This window comes from Catharus ustulatus, chromosome 1 (assembly GCF_009819885.2).
Source record: "Catharus ustulatus isolate bCatUst1 chromosome 1, bCatUst1.pri.v2, whole genome shotgun sequence".
NCBI lineage: Eukaryota > Metazoa > Chordata > Aves > Passeriformes > Turdidae > Catharus > Catharus ustulatus.
Genome location: NC_046221.1, coordinates 106,561,364 through 106,576,724, shown reverse-complemented (window position 1 = coordinate 106,576,724; position 15,361 = coordinate 106,561,364). Strand labels below are relative to the sequence as shown.

Below are 15,361 nucleotides of genomic sequence, written 5' to 3'. Positions count from 1 at the left end.
GTACAGCTGAGGATGGCATCCATAGCTCCCACAAAGGACTCCTGTCCTGACCCTGTAAAAGTATCCATTGCATTTTGTATTTTTTTGTGCCTCCCTGTTTCCACAGAGGATAAGTACAGCAAGCGGAGATGGCCGGCATTACTGCTATCCACACTTCACATGTGCAGTGGACACAGAAAACATCCGCAGAGTGTTCAACGACTGTCGAGACATCATTCAGAGGATGCACCTCCGCCAGTACGAACTTTTGTGAGGGGATCACCGTGGAACCTGTGGTTTTAAATTCTTTGCTCCTTACTCTTTCTCTTGATGCTACCCCACACAGGGTGGAAGAATATACTATAGAAATGTCAGTCTCTTCACTTTGTTTACTTTTAATTGTTTAACCTTAAAGCTGATTTGAAGCAAGTTTGGGTTATTTTCCCTTCATGCTTTTTGGGACTATTTTTGTGCTTTATTTTGACATGCCACTTCTTCGTCATTCCACTAAGCCCTTTGGCTACCTCTGTTCCCTTAGGTTTTGTTTTTTTAAACTGAACGTGACCTGCTAAATTTTTTCCAGCGGGTTAACCTCAGTTCAGACCGGTATGTCAGCTGGATGACACTGAAGTCATACCTATCCCTCTGTGTGGGTTTCCTTTTTAACATGACATTGAAGAGTACTTGATGGGTGAGAAAAAGATTAATGCACTTTGTATCAGGTTATTAAATACTGTTGAGGAAGTAGACACACAATGTAGCAGCACCACAATATTTATTACTCTGTCACAGTTTTTAGCATTTCTGAGTTGCAGGTCAACTGATAAAGTGACCTCCTCTTTTAAGCCGTTACTGGCACAGGAAGTAGAGTAGATAATGAGAGGAACAGTGAAGACAAAGCAATTTTTCTGGGGTTTTGGAGCTAAGTGTCTCTGCACACCTCAGGCATTTGAATTACAGCTACTTTTCAGCCTGTTGCATCTAGGCAGAAAATTTACCACCCTCACTTATGTTATTTGTGCTGTCCACAAATGATCCTTTTAGTTTTGATCATTCTTGGACAACCGTCCTCTCCCTATATATATTTTTTTGTTTTACTGCTGGTTTATTATATTGTACAGACTGTAAAATGTAATATTATTTTGTACAACTTTATTGAAGAAAAATACTTGTAGAAGATCTTTGTGCCTTGATTATGGCTGTACCTGTAAAATGAGCTAAGATGTAAGTATGTTTTTGATTGCGCTGTACAGCTTGATGTCAACCTTACCTGCAGCAGTGACTGAAGGTAAGAACTTTATCTGTAGAGTTTAGGGGTTTTTTTCTGGTTTATATAAAAATGCTCTTTAGTATAAAAATTATAAATTATGCAAATTAACCACTTACCTTTCCAAGTAAGGTATTACAGTCACCGGATGTTGCAGCAAACATGCCTTTCTCTTTTGAAGTCTCAGCTTTAAAATATTGGAATTCATTCAAGTGTCCAAATTGCAACCTGGTGTTGTTTTAATGGGAAACAAGGATTTTTTTCTTTTCCTTTTTTTTCTTTTTTTTTTTTTTTGTCCTTTATATTTAGAAAATATGTTTGGTAATTCTTTGGTCATTCATAGAACTTCACAATTGCACAGACCGATTGTGAATGTGTAAAGCACCATTATATAGAGCTCTTCAATCTTTGTACCAACAGCGGCTTTCATTGTGCAAGTAAATAGTGAGAAAGAAGATAAGAAAAAAAAAAAAGGTGTATAAACCCTTGTGTCTGGCCTAAGAGAATTACAAGATGACATTTTTATTTCTCTTTTAATAAAGAGACACATTAGAAAATTATTTTATTTTAAATATTGTAGAATCAAAATGTGTGAATATTTCTCAAACTTGAATAATTTATGCAAATGACATTCTCAAAACAAGTTGTGGTACAGTACAATATATAAAAAGCAAGAATTGCTGTAGCAATAAGGCATGTCCTTTTTAGTAACTATAACACTGCTTTATATTTTATACATAGGTGTTTTATGTCTGTGACTATATACTTTTCCTGTGTCCAAGATAACCTGTACAAATGTCTAAAATTACAGTTGCAATAACAGAAATCTAGAGAAGTGTTAGACTACATTACTTTATAGAATGTTTTACCACACTTCGGACCATTCCCCCCACTTCATTTAAAATTTAGGGAGAGATGAAGAGCTAACACAGTTCCCACATTGGCATATAAATCAACAGGTTTTATTAACTTTTTACTGTATTGTTATTAGTTATAAACCCCAATCAGTCATCTTTTTAAAATCAGACTACAATCCAACTGAGAACTTGGTTCCAGTTGAATATAAAACAATCCCATTTTAGATAGTATAATATGACCACTATCCCAGAAATCTGTATGTTCAATTTAGTCATATTTCTCAAAAAGTGAAAGGCTGGGTGGAATAAGCTAACTAAACAAAATTCCCAAAATTCTCTTATTTCTTATGCCAAAGAAAGTTATAGAATTATTAACAAAATATAGTTTGTTTTTTTTTTAAACTAGCCCCAGCCCAGGAGTTCAGGTTAGAGCTCCCAGCCTCTGCAGGAACATCAGCAGGAAATCTGGTCCTGGTGTGAAGTAGTCCCTCTGTTTTTTGTGGGGTGGGTGGGGAACAGCAGTAGGTTTGTCCCACCTTCCCCCAACACTGGAAATGCTGAGCTCAAATTTTATCTTTGTGGCACAGCTGGTGGCCTCTGCCTCCCCACAGAGGAGCTAGTGCAGTTCCAAACGTGACACTACACTTATTTACATTGTGGAATGTAAAATAAGGTGCATTCCTACCCCTGGCTGTAGACTGAGGGCTGAGGCATACGATAATGTTACTGCAGCTGTATTTGACCTTCCTTCTTGCAGGAGATTGGCAACTGGAGGGCCCCTCACCACACAGATCTCTGGGATGCAATAGGGCCCTCTTTTTTTAAGCTCATCATAGCACATCTTTTTGAAAGCAGCAGCTTGAGGTGTCACCCTGAATTTTTTTTGAAGCAGTTTTCAAGTGTGTATCAGCAAACTGGATCCTCAAGCTTCTTCCCCTTGTTGTCTGGTAGAGGGATAACCGCAAATTATAGTCAGCTAACAATTTACTGTGTCAGGAACCAGAAGATTTCTTGTCCCAAACCACAGTCCCTTATACACGACACCCTAAAAGGTTACGGAAATCCGCATCTTTCAATGCTGATACATCCAGATTCTGCCTGACCCTAACAAACACAAGTATGACATTTGAAGGGCCATGCAGCAATAAAACAGAAAAATGTTACCAGTTTGCAAGATTCAGCCTCCACCAGGGTAAGACACAAGTGCAGACAAGTGATGAGGCTATAGGATTTACATAATGTACAGTTACACTTTTAATATACATATTTGATACAAAAAATATAGCAGGAAAAGGACTCATTTGATTGTCGAATACAGTATTTTTGTACAGCATGAACGTTCATTTCAGTTAATTATTTATCCTGTAGTAGTCATATCAGCTGTATAGGACTTCTATGGTATGTGTAAATGCAACCTGCCTTCAGACTAGCAATCAAATTAGGTCATTTGCTGGCATGAATATAGTCTGATGTTTGACTGTTCTCAGCTTTGGTATTTCAGTGACTGAATGCAGATGTCTGGCTCTTCATACTGCTTTATGCTTACTGATTAAACGCTGAGCAAAATAAAACGGTGGAGTGAGAAGCTGAACATGAGCTAGTACCAGGATCACAAGCAGAGCACCTGCTGCACAGTAGATAGTGAAGACTCTGCTCTCAAATGGAAGGAAGCATTTTTGGAGGGAGAAGTCAGTTGGTGTTATGCTGCCCTGGAAAAGAAATGAAGACTGTCACTTTGCTGTGTTACAGTGGGTTCTGAATCAGGAGTGAACACCACAGCTGTCAGATCTCCAATTTCTAAATCCCTGTGTTGGGTGGCAAGGGTTGGGGCCAGTTTCCTAGTACCAGTGCCTTCTCCAGGGGGCTGAAGAGTCCATACCTTGTGGTGCTGGGCACGAACTGGAATATTTACCAGGCCAACATTAGCCCAGAGGCCAATCTTCCCATCTAGCATAAACAGAGAGCTGGGCTCCTCATCTGATTTGCCTTCAAGAGAAGCCTAACTTTAGCTGCTGTAAATCCACCTGGAAGGAGCCTTTCCAAGCTAAAGTTAGGTTTTGTGAATGTGCCCCTTCCCCCCAAGCCCTCCTCCTTACCCAGTACATGCTGCAAAAACACACGGTGGCTAATCCAAATTAGGAATAGGAACTTCAACAACAAAGAACTTTGTTGGGTTTTGGCTTGACTTTGCAGTTTAAATTAAAGTTTACAGCACCTCAAGGCTGAGGAGTTAAAACAGTAGTGGAGAGGATGCAACTTTAATTAGCCAACCTCTTGTTTTGCAGTGAAGATGTGCTGTCTGGCATGTGCAGAGTGTGTGTGTACTTTGAAGGCAGCTACTCTCAGGAATATGGAAAAAACAGAACTACTTTCAACAACAAATACTAATAGTTGCATAAAATGAATTTAAACATACAGGTTTATCTGTATTAAGCAGCCTAAACTCAACAGCGGTAAAACATACATAAAAGATTTTCCCCTCCAAGTCACAGACTACTCTGTAAACAGATTGTAGGTTTTGCTTCTTTCTCCAAGTTTCTAAGAGTTCTGTTTTATTTTTGAACTGGGGAACTAATTGATTTACCTCTAAGGATATACTGAGCACTGGAACTGCCTGCACAAGCATAACCAACACACTGTATAAAATGTGAACTGGCAATGAGGAGGCAGACTGTGGGCACGTCACAAACACTTTCACTGCATTAATGCACACGTCTGAAAACCATGATCACCGTGCAAAAGGGTTTGAGGTGGATACAGTCTTGTTTTCATAGCTGGTAAATCAGCCAAGCCAAACTGGTCTTTCTACTGTTCAGTGCACAATACTGATTATTTTTACAAGTCAATAGTTTACAGTGCACCCTCTTTCTAAGAAAATGTACCCAGATACTAATTAGGTCTTTAACAGCATTGCTTTGTACCACACAGAACATGTGGCTCCCACAGATGTACTTTATAAAGTGGATGCAGTGTACTGAGTGGGTTGGGTGGGTAGGCAATTTTTTTTTTATTTTATTTTTCGTTTTTACAGGTAGAATCAGTTTTAAAATATAGCTGACTGCCATGTTGATTTATCTATGAAAGTTATCTGACAAAAATAAAAAAAAATTAAAACTTACCATAATGAAACTAGGATTGTTTCTATTCCTCCAACTGAATGATGGGACGCTGATTTCTGGAATTTTCCCTGCATGCAGCACCTCACAGGCACTATGAGTGTGCCCACTGAGAATCAAACGGGGCTGGAACCACCATAGCAGCTAGAACACAAGATGGTAAAGCACAAAAAATTAAGTCAGAGCTAAAAATAAATTTAACTTAAAACTCCCCTTTCCCCCCCCCCCACTTTGAACAGAGTGAAATTATGGTAATTCTCATATTCTTAAAAAGTGTTTTCTGTAAACTTCTGTTTTCCAGTAAGAAATCTGTTGGTATTGCAATATCAATCACACCCATTTGGCCCTGATCCCAAATACTGGGCTTTTTTTTTTTTTTTCTTTTTTGTCATACAGATCAGAAGAACAAAGGCAACAGCATGCTGTGGATATCACAAAGATAAAAACTTTGGGTTTAGTAAAGCAATACTATTTTCTTGTCTAAGGAAGAATCTTGTACTGACAATCTTTGAGTGAAGACATTTATGGAGAAGGAAAGAAATAATGACCATTAAGTTTTTACGGAATACTTCACATTTTCTTGTAGTTACTAATTCAGCAAAAGTGATGTGTTCAGTGTTAGAAAACTGTGGCTTCATACCAGGTGTGTCAATAATTTACACAGTACAGAAAGTACAGAATGCTGAAGGGGAGGTAATGGCACCACAGCAGATTGAAGAGTGCCAAGACTTAGGAGCTATACCTGGGAAACCTGGCAGGACCAAGGCCATGATGGCGAGGATCCTCAGGGGAGCAGCTCTAACAAGCAGCCTCTCCCAGGCCTCATTAGACAGGAGCAGCTGTGCTCTGTTTGTCTCAGCCAACAGCCTTACCCCAATCTTTTAACCTATTTATATCTACACACATGTCCCTCCTCTCACCCACCCACTGCCACTCAAGTTCCCAAGAAATCAAACCTTTTGTGATGCCTCTTGAGACAGTACATCATACTTTTCTTTAAAGGGGATTTTTTTCTCCTCTGGAGGAGCAGAATCTTCTCCAGTGCATTCAGCATCACTTTTCCGATAGAGAGGGTAATGCTGGGAGTAATTAAAAGCAAAGATTAGTTGATAATGATCCAACCTTTCTGGAACAGTAAAAAGTCCACAAAATCATGTCAATCTGTTGCCTCACCCCACCTCTTACACACCTGTAAAAGGATGGGTTCTGAAGCTGGAAGCTTTTCCACATCACTGCATCTTCTGTTGGAATGATTTGGTTTCTGTGAGCAAAATCAAGCCATAGAAGGGGTGAAGGAAATTAAACAATAGCTAGGTTTTAAGGGGTTAGGGAGGGTGGGGTTGTTGTTGGCTTTGGTCTTTTGTTAAGCAGTTTAGCTCAGATAATACTACCAGTACTACCAATACTACCACTGAATGAACTCCTAAGAATTTTATGTGGGCTGGTGAAACTCCCCATTCTGTACATGCTGTAAATGCAGCTGTGCCTTTTCTGACTGCAGAAAGCAGCAGCAGGATCTCTGCACCAACAAGGCAAAGGAGTTTGAGGGCAGCCCAAGGGAGACAGAATCTGGCAATTTTTCCACTAGGAGCTGGTTTCCTGATTGACTGCCAGCCCAGTCAGTCATGCTGCCTACTGTGCATCCAGTCAGCCTATGAAAAAGGGAAGAGGAAGGAAATACAAGAACCAATTTGATATGATGAAAAAATACAATTAAAACACTATTAGGCTATGAGGAACGGATTGCAGTAGAATCAAGAAACTAAAAGAACATGCTTGAAGGCTATAAAACAGAATAATATCCATAAATATAAATGCAGGGTTATGTATTTGGAGTCAAAGGGAGAGTTGCAGAACTGCCATTCCTCTGAACAGAGGAAATGACACTGTTGGCAGCACTGACAAGGAAGCTGACACCATCAATGCAAACCAACACTGTTAATAGTTAAGTAAACACGGTTAAGAGGGATATGAGGGGGAAACTTGCTAACAAGTTGAAATGTGAATTGGAAGCAGATTTTTTCGGGAGAGTCTGCTTGTATCCTGTATGCTACAGTATCAATATTCCCATTGTGGGGAGAGGAGTCACTGGCTTTCATACTTTTAATAATATCTTACCTGCTGGGAGCAATTCAGTTTGTGAGAAAGAGCCACAAGTTTTGCCTCTGAGGTACGGCAGATACCACAGCCATCACCCTCCATGGCTACACTGTTCACTAGGACAAAGCTGGAAAATACCAGGGGATGGGCAAAAAGAAGTGGGGAAGACAGGAAGGGATTTGTTGTTCATGCACACGTGTGGGATAAACCTCCTTTTATAAAATGCAAGCGTTCCTAAGTTGGACACAGCTCAACAAAACTCCTAAAATCATGTGCTATAAATCCTCCTCTGAGTATCTGTACCACAGCCATATTTCTGCCTGGTTAGCTCCTTTCTACAGTTGTTAATTAGACTGCACAATTTACCTTTAGCTTCCTGCTTACACTTCATGATTTTTTATATTTTAATGGACACTAAAGTTGTATTCTCGTGGAATGTTAGAAGTTCATCACTAAATTAATTCTGAAGAGAAAGCAGAACTTGCTTCTCTCCCCACACAGTTTACACCTCAGGAACAGAACTTGAGACACTGGATTTCTTCAGAACAACTGAAAAGCAGAACAGCACTGCATTTGGGTGACTGCCCTGAACAAGCTTAGTTTTGTACTCTGCAGTCTCTTAAACATGAAACAGGATTTTATTCTTAATAGAACGTTTCCCAGTAAGTTTCAAATCAAGCTAACTTCTGCTGCAAGATTCATACCCATTTAGTCACACATTCAGCTTGAAATACATTCCCAGTTCAATTCAGTCTGTTTAAAAAACAAAAATGAGCTGAATGCCTTCACTTAAGAAATTTAGTCAATAGTAAAACAGAAATTAATTCTTTTAGCAAATTAAGCTGCTTTTATACCACAGATTTGTTGTAAAATAGTTTATTTGGGAATATTTCATTAATAGCGCAGCTCATTGCAGTTAATGGATACCAGACATACAATCTGCAACTGCATGCAAGAATTCTGCTGTGCTGTTTTATCAAAGGAGACGTGGAGATGTTCCTTAATAATTTGAACATTTTTGAATAGCTGAAATACATATCTTGAGGACTCCACATCTGCCTTATAAGCAACAGCTTGATACTGAGCAATCACAAAGCTCAGAGATCTTCCTACTGAAATAGACACAACCATTTCCAGACCTGTTCAGAATTTTAAATTACACCTTTATAATGTTTGCTTAATTAAGGGAATCAGTGTAAACCTATAGGTTTTGAATCCCGCATTGCTACAAGTGAGTACAACCCAAGGGCACATGTGCCAAACACAGAATGGCAATGAGCCTTCCCTTCCTGAATCTGAGACTTAAACACCTTTCCACAAACCCAGTATTGCGTTCCCCCATGGGGTTCCTGCACGGTGTCTGGAGGTAACAGGGCACACAGCAGACAAGTGCAGCCACGGGGACACAGCTGAGAAAACAAACTGCACTGAGCTCTGCTCTACCAAAACCAGCTTGAGCATTATTACTCCACCTTGTGGAAAAACTGCAGAGGTGCAACTGCTGTGTTCCCGAATTCCTCACACAAGGGTTAAGTTCTGCAGACTAAAGAAGTTAAAATTAATGAAACTCCTAATTTGTAAACACAGAGGGGGTTGTTTCATGTTTCTTTATCCTGCTATGTTTACAGCCATGCCTCATTACCAGCTGCAAGGAAGTATAAAGGCACACCAGAGAAATGGATTCTGACTCCACAGTACTTTTCCGTTTAAAAGGAAATTGTTATACTTACATAGCTCTAAGTACAGCTTCCTGTCCATATCAAACTACAGGTTTGTACATTGTGTTTGGGGTTTAACACATCATAAGGTAGGTGATTGTTTTAAAAAAAAGGCTCTAAGTGAAGTATTCCCATACTATTTAATTAGGAAAAAAGTAAATATACTCACTTTATTCCTTTCCGAGTTATCAGCTTTCCTGAAGTAAAGTTGAAAACCTTTTCAAACCGATTTACCTTGTAAGTAGTCATTCTATGTCAGAGAGCAAAAATACAACTGAGGTCAGAAATTGCCATTGGAACTTATCTGACACAGTTGCTTTACAGTTTGCTGACCATTCAGGCAGCTTGCTGCTCATTATCCAGCTCACACAATCATTCAGGAAACTTGGGGATGCTCTGACACCCCTTGAGTCCTCCAGCCCCTCCCATCAGTGCAAGCACCAACAGAGTGTGGGCACTTACACTCTTCTATGCTGACGGGAGTGGAAATATACTCAGGTGCCTTTCAATGGAGGAGGCCAAATACAAGGAAAAGCAGCTCCAAGGGTTTCATGTCAGTGCAGAAGGATCAGCTCTGAACAACCCTCATATGGTCAGAGAAGCATAAACCTGTTTTGTGCACAGGCCTTACTCTAAATTATGACCCTTTTTAATTTGATCATGATCAAAAAGGGTCCATATAACCACAAAACATGTCCCTCAGACCCAGCACAGTTACTGTGGGCATGCCGACACTTCATTCTTGGCACTTGTGTTCTCCTGTCAGTGACAAGGACTTACTCATAATGAAATCCGATGTCGTGATTTCCAGCAATGACCACCAGCTCCGTAAAAACGGAATGTTTGAACATTTTCCGAAACCTCCTGACATCATCCGCCCAGGCCTGCAGGAAAAAAACAGAAGAAGAAATTACAGTAATTTCACAACCATAAGGCGCATCGGACTATAAGGCACACCCCCCGGGAGTCGGCAAAATTCGCAACTTTGTAGATCAGATAAGGCGCACCGGACTATAGGGCGCACTTTTTTTTTTTTGCAACGAGGCTCTGCCCCCAGCTCCCCCCGTGCGATTGCTGGCCGAGGCCCCCCTCAATCTGGCAGCCATGGGCCCTTGGGCCTGCCTCCACCCGGGAGGGGTGCTGCTGCGAGCCACCGGGCCCGCCTGGACCCGGGAGGAACGGCGCCGTGGGCCCCCTGGCCCGCCTTCACCCGGCAGCCATGGGCCCCCGGGCCTGCCTCCACCCAGCTGCCGTGGCACTGCCGGCTCCCCCCACAGCTCACAGCTCACACTTCCGGGGTGGCAAATGCAACTTTGTACATCAGATAAGGCGCACCGGACTATAAGGCGCACTTCCGGGTTCCGGGGAAAATTTTAGTCAAAAGGGTGCGTGCGCCTTATAGTCGTAAAATTACTGTAGTGCTGTTCCACAGCATCAAAGGTTTTGTAGTGATTTTGCACAGTGAGGTTTTGGTACGGGGGAGGCTGTAGGGGTGGAGCCTCCCCTGTGTCCTACAGAGCCAATGCCAGCCAGCTCCAGGATGGACCCACTGCTGGCCAAGGCTGATGGTGCCTCAGGGACAACAGAATTAGGAAGGTGGCAAAAAAGGAAACTGCAACTGCAGCTAGAAGGAGGAGTGAGAATTTGTGAGAGGAAGAGCCCTGCAGTCACCAAGGTCAGTAAAGGAGGAGGGTCTCTTTTGCATTTTCTCTCCCCTCCCCAGCTGAGGAGGGAAGTGATAGGACAGCTTTGTTGGTACCAGGCATCCAGGCAGGGTCAGCCATCACAAGCGTGTAACACAGAAGCAAAAACTCAGATATTTATATTTTGTAAGTTTTATAAAAGGGGCAAAATTGTCAAGGTACTTCCAAAAATGAAGGAGAATAACAACATTTTAACTCCTATCTGAAAGACTAGAAATTTCTACCAACTAGACAACTGTAGCAGTATTAAACAAAGCCTTGCATACCTAATCTGCTTCCATTTCCTTCAAGAAATCCTCATATTTTGAAATAAGAGACCTGATGGTGTCATACCTCAGGTGAGCTCCATTTTCCTTCATCAAAAACATCTCCCAGAATAAAAACAATATCTGGCTGCAGTAACCATAAGGCAGTTTGGAAAGATCTCTCCATTTGCCATTCCCTGAAAGGAAAATACAGAGTCAGTTATCACTGCCTTACCTCTGGATCCTCAGCTCTGAATACACAGCTCTGAATACAGTCTGGCAATGGGGATGGAAAACTGGCTCTTACATGCTGAGATATGAAAATATATTATGAAATTCAAATTAAATACTTAGAAATCAGGTGTAAGGACAGTAGGTGCATCTTACCTGGTGGGTAATTCCACCATGATACAATCAGGACCAAGACATGCAAGAAGTAATATCAGCTTGTTTATTTTTTCATTACAATTCTAATGAATTATTATCCCACTAGCTATTACTACAAACTCTAAAAATTGGGTAGAGATTATTCCAAAAAATTAATAATTACCTTCTTAGCTTATCCAGCCAATGTCCTTTGATTTCACCAAGTAGGTGTGTATCAGCTAAAATTATGGCCTTTAGGACTGAAGCTGAAGTCTCTTTTTCACTCATGTGAGCTCCACCTTTCACGTGTGGCCATCGGCATTGAAATATTACCACATAGTAAATTAAAAACTCACAAAATATTAACACTGAGCTGACAAAGCACACAAGTTTCAGCAGAAAACAGAGCCTCCTCTTCAGAGGGAGATTCTTTACAGTGGTTGAGCTAGATCTCAGCATTGCAGTACCAGCATAAGACAATGGCCCAAGTTCTCTCTCATATGAAAACAGCTTGGGCTACTCAAAGGATCACGTACTTTTTGTCAGCACAAAATCCCTGTGGAGAAAATACAAAATAAAATATTCATTAAGTCAGCATTCCCTGTGGAAAGCTACCATGCAGGGCCTATAGTGTTAGCTTCTTGTCACCCTGAAAGGCTTGGGAATATGTAATTGACCTAAACCATAAAGTTCTCCAGGCACATAGATGGGCAGCTGAGCACAGAACTGCACCTGCTCCCACCAGCACCAAGGAAAGCAGATTACAGCCAGCCAGGATCTTAGTGCATGATGCTTTTTAAAGAACTTTACAGTGAAAATACTATGAGTGGGGGTCAAAGGCAGGTAAAGACAGAGCTTAGCTTGAACAGCAGCTGCAACAAAGAAAAAAAAATCTGTTAGGACCCATACAAAATCACTGAGGTTGGAAAAGAACCCCAAGACTGAGTACAAGCCTTAACCCAGCACTGCCAAGTCCACACTAAACTACGTCCCTAGGTGCCACATGCATACATCTTTTAAATACCTGCAGGGATTGTGACTCCTCCACTTCCCTGGGCAGCCTGTTCCAATACAGGACAACCTTTCCATTGAATAATTTTTTCCTAGTATCCAATCTAAACCTCCACTGACAAACTTGTGGCCACTTCCTCCTGTCCCATCTCGTATTTGGGAGAACAGACCAACAGCCCCCTGGCTACAGTTTAATTTTAAGGAGTTGTAGAGAGCTGAGGTCTCCCCTCAGCCTCCTTTTCTCCAGGCTAAACAACTCCCAGAGGATATCTTCTGGCACAAGTACAGAACATGACTACACCAAATCAACAGCACTACCACCTTTAATATGGTTCCTTGCAATCTCCAAGAACCAAGGGCAATCCAGAACAAGTTTACAGGAGGTTTCCACAAATATAGGCACAGATACACGGTAATTAACTGAGGCTCCTTCATTTCTGACAGGAGGAAAACAAGAAACATCTAAACCTCAGAAAAAAGACACTTCACTGTAGCTGTAGAGAAACAGTTAATGAGCCCAAATTAGAGAAGTAACTGTATTTACTGCTTTCTGCTACCTTGGATACCTTAACCTACAGTAATTTCACGACCACAAGGCGCACCAGACTATGAGGCGCACCCCCCAGGAGTCAGCAAAATTCGCAACTTTGTAGATCAGATAAGGCACACCGTACTATAAGGTGCACTTTTTTTTTGCCGCGAAGATCCGTGCCACACACAACGAAGAAACGAATTAGCAATGGAAAACCGAGATTGTGGAGTTTACTGGCAGGAGCACAATTTGGAAACATTTTTCAGAGGTCGGCGTAGGCTTTCAAAGGCAGCCCCAGGCACCCGCCCCATGCAGTGGGCCCTGGCACTCCCGCCCACCCCCGGTGCCAGCACGCGTGGCTCCGCGCAGCCATGGGGCCGCATCCCCCTCGTGGCCCCGTGCTGCCACAATGCTGTTCCCCCTTGCGGCTCTGCAGAGCCGCCCTGGTACCCATCCTCGCTTGGCGGCGCCACCACTTCTCGCCCCTTCCCCGCGGCCGCAGGGGCTGCGCCACCGCCACCACTTTCCCGCGGCCGCAGGGGTTGCACTGCCACTTTCCCGCGCCCAGCGGCTCTTCGCTCCCCCCGCAGCCAGCGGCTCCTCGTTCCCCCCGCGCCAGGGTCGGGGTCGGGGCCGGCGCTGGCTTCCTCCCTCCCCACGCAGCTCCTGCCAGCCGTGGCTGCACGCTCCCGCCCCTCCTCGCGACTCGGCGCTCCCGCAGCACTGCCCCCCCTCGCAGCTCTCACTTCCGGGGTGGCAAACGTCACAACTTTGTACATCATATAAGGCGAACTGGACTATAAGGCGCACTTCCGGGTTCGGGGAGAAATTTTAGTCAAAAGGGTGCACCTTATAGTCGTGAAATTACTGTAATCAGGGAATTTACCCCTTTTGAAACTCAAGTACTTTTTTCTGTTTCTTCCACAGCCCTTGGCAGGAACACTTTTTCAGGGTAAGTGCCCACAAGAAAGTATCCCAGCTGAGAGAACAGAGGCACCAGCCCTTACTTTCCGAAGAAATCCCTGTTTTTCCAGGTCCAGCCTCTCAGGGTCTCAGTCTGAAGAGCACTGCAAGTCTGACTCTTTAAAGGTAAGCACTGTAGCATGGTCACAGTAAAGGGACTCCAGGACCATACAGAGATGCTGCTCAGAAACAGCTTCCAGAGAAATCCACAAAATATGGCTCCCCACCCAACAATGGGATTGCAGTTTTGCTTTCTACAATAGAAAAATCCTAATTTAGGACTGATATCCAGGATGTGAACAATTACTGAACACAGTATTCAGTGATTAGCAGACCAAGTCTGAATTAGCTAAATCTGACTACAGCTGAGAATATTTGGTACCTTTGAAAATTTATATTCCAAATATCAGGAAAATTGGGACAAAATTACAAAGCCACACAAAAATAGTGTATTGCTTCTAAAATCTTTGCTTCAGTTATATGCAGAACACAGGTAAATTACTTCACTGTCCTATGAACTAGCCCATCTGATTTATGTCTCATGGAAAGTGAATACTGACACATGATTATCATATTATTTTTCCAACTAAACCCTCTATTTAGTAACAGCCACTTATTTTCAAACACAAGCTTCCCATATCAGCACTACAAAGTACTTATTTGAGACAAAGAACCATTAGCCTGCACCATGAAACATTTCTAATATGCGTTATCAAACAGTAGCATGACTAACACTTAATTACATGGAATTCAGTTTACCCAGACTTGTTTTAGCAGGAAAAAGCCACTGGCCAAATGTCACGATTCCACAATATGTGGAACTACACATATAAACTGATTAACCTGTTTAATACTCATCTCACCTGCACTTTAATTAGCAAACAAAAATAACACCTTGCTTGTACATCTCACAATGAGGCAAGATCAAGGGAGAGGTATCTGCTAAGTGGCACAGCAACAAGGACAAAAAGACAGTCAAATTCTTATCCAAAGAATATTATTATCCACAAATTTTATACGGCTTTATCTTGCAAAAAAAGAAGTAGCACTTATTTGGAAGTAGATTTTGGGAGTCTGAGACAGTCTCCTCTTCCAACAAAAACAGTATTAATTCGAACAGAAAATGCCAGTAAGTTATTTAACTTGCATTAGCTATGTCCAAAAAATAAATAAATGAATGAATATCACAGCTTCGTGAGCAAACTGATACCATCAAGTTAAAAAAGAAGAAACCCACACCAATAAACCAAACCTGCAATCAGTAAAAAACAACAATATCTTCAAGGCAAAACTGCCATTCTCAAGTCACAAGCAGGGACAGACACAGTCAATGCCACAGAGCCAGTCACTTCCACATGCATTCCTCCTTCCGCGCTTCTGCTGCTGATTGTTACTATCTGGGGAGTTGTGCAGAGGTGCCCCATCGGCACCCGACACCGCCAGCATTCCTGAAAGGAAAAGCGGAAAGGGAAATACAGAGAAAAAAACCCAGCGACGCAGCTCG

General features: G+C 42.1%; 2 protein-coding genes across 10 annotated transcripts in view; one reads left to right on the top strand and one right to left on the bottom strand.

Annotated features, from left to right (window-relative positions):
* Window positions 1–5,221, top strand: part of GNAL (G protein subunit alpha L) — a 184,993-nt gene extending 179,772 nt beyond the window's left edge. For all 4 annotated transcript variants that reach the window (XM_033068731.2, XM_042779660.1, XM_033068741.2 and 1 more), the window contains exon 12: window positions 107–5,221. In XM_033068731.2, coding sequence (XP_032924622.1) covers window positions 107–253 — 147 coding nt within the window. In that variant the 3' untranslated portion in view covers window positions 254–5,221. The remainder of the gene's footprint in view (window positions 1–106) is intronic.
* MPPE1 (metallophosphoesterase 1) overlaps window positions 3,334–15,361 on the bottom strand; it is a 31,111-nt gene continuing 19,083 nt past the window's right edge. For 2 of the 6 annotated variants that reach the window (XM_033068791.2, XM_033068783.2), the window contains exons 2-10: window positions 11,536–11,907; window positions 11,074–11,182; window positions 9,818–9,921; window positions 9,207–9,287; window positions 7,338–7,446; window positions 6,409–6,480; window positions 6,176–6,298; window positions 5,223–5,363; window positions 3,334–3,812 (exon numbers count right to left, since the gene is read on the bottom strand). In XM_033068791.2, coding sequence (XP_032924682.1) covers window positions 3,630–3,812; window positions 5,223–5,363; window positions 6,176–6,298; window positions 6,409–6,480; window positions 7,338–7,446; window positions 9,207–9,287; window positions 9,818–9,921; window positions 11,074–11,182; window positions 11,536–11,810 — 1,197 coding nt within the window. In that variant the 5' untranslated portion in view covers window positions 11,811–11,907 and the 3' untranslated portion in view covers window positions 3,334–3,629. Of the gene's footprint in view, window positions 3,813–5,222; window positions 5,364–6,175; window positions 6,299–6,408; window positions 6,481–7,337; window positions 7,447–9,206; window positions 9,288–9,817; window positions 9,922–11,073; window positions 11,183–11,535; window positions 11,908–13,901; window positions 14,715–15,096; window positions 15,336–15,361 lie in introns of those variants that run through there. The other 4 variants (XM_033068773.2, XM_033068764.2, XM_033068808.2 and 1 more) reach the window with 4 other exon arrangements.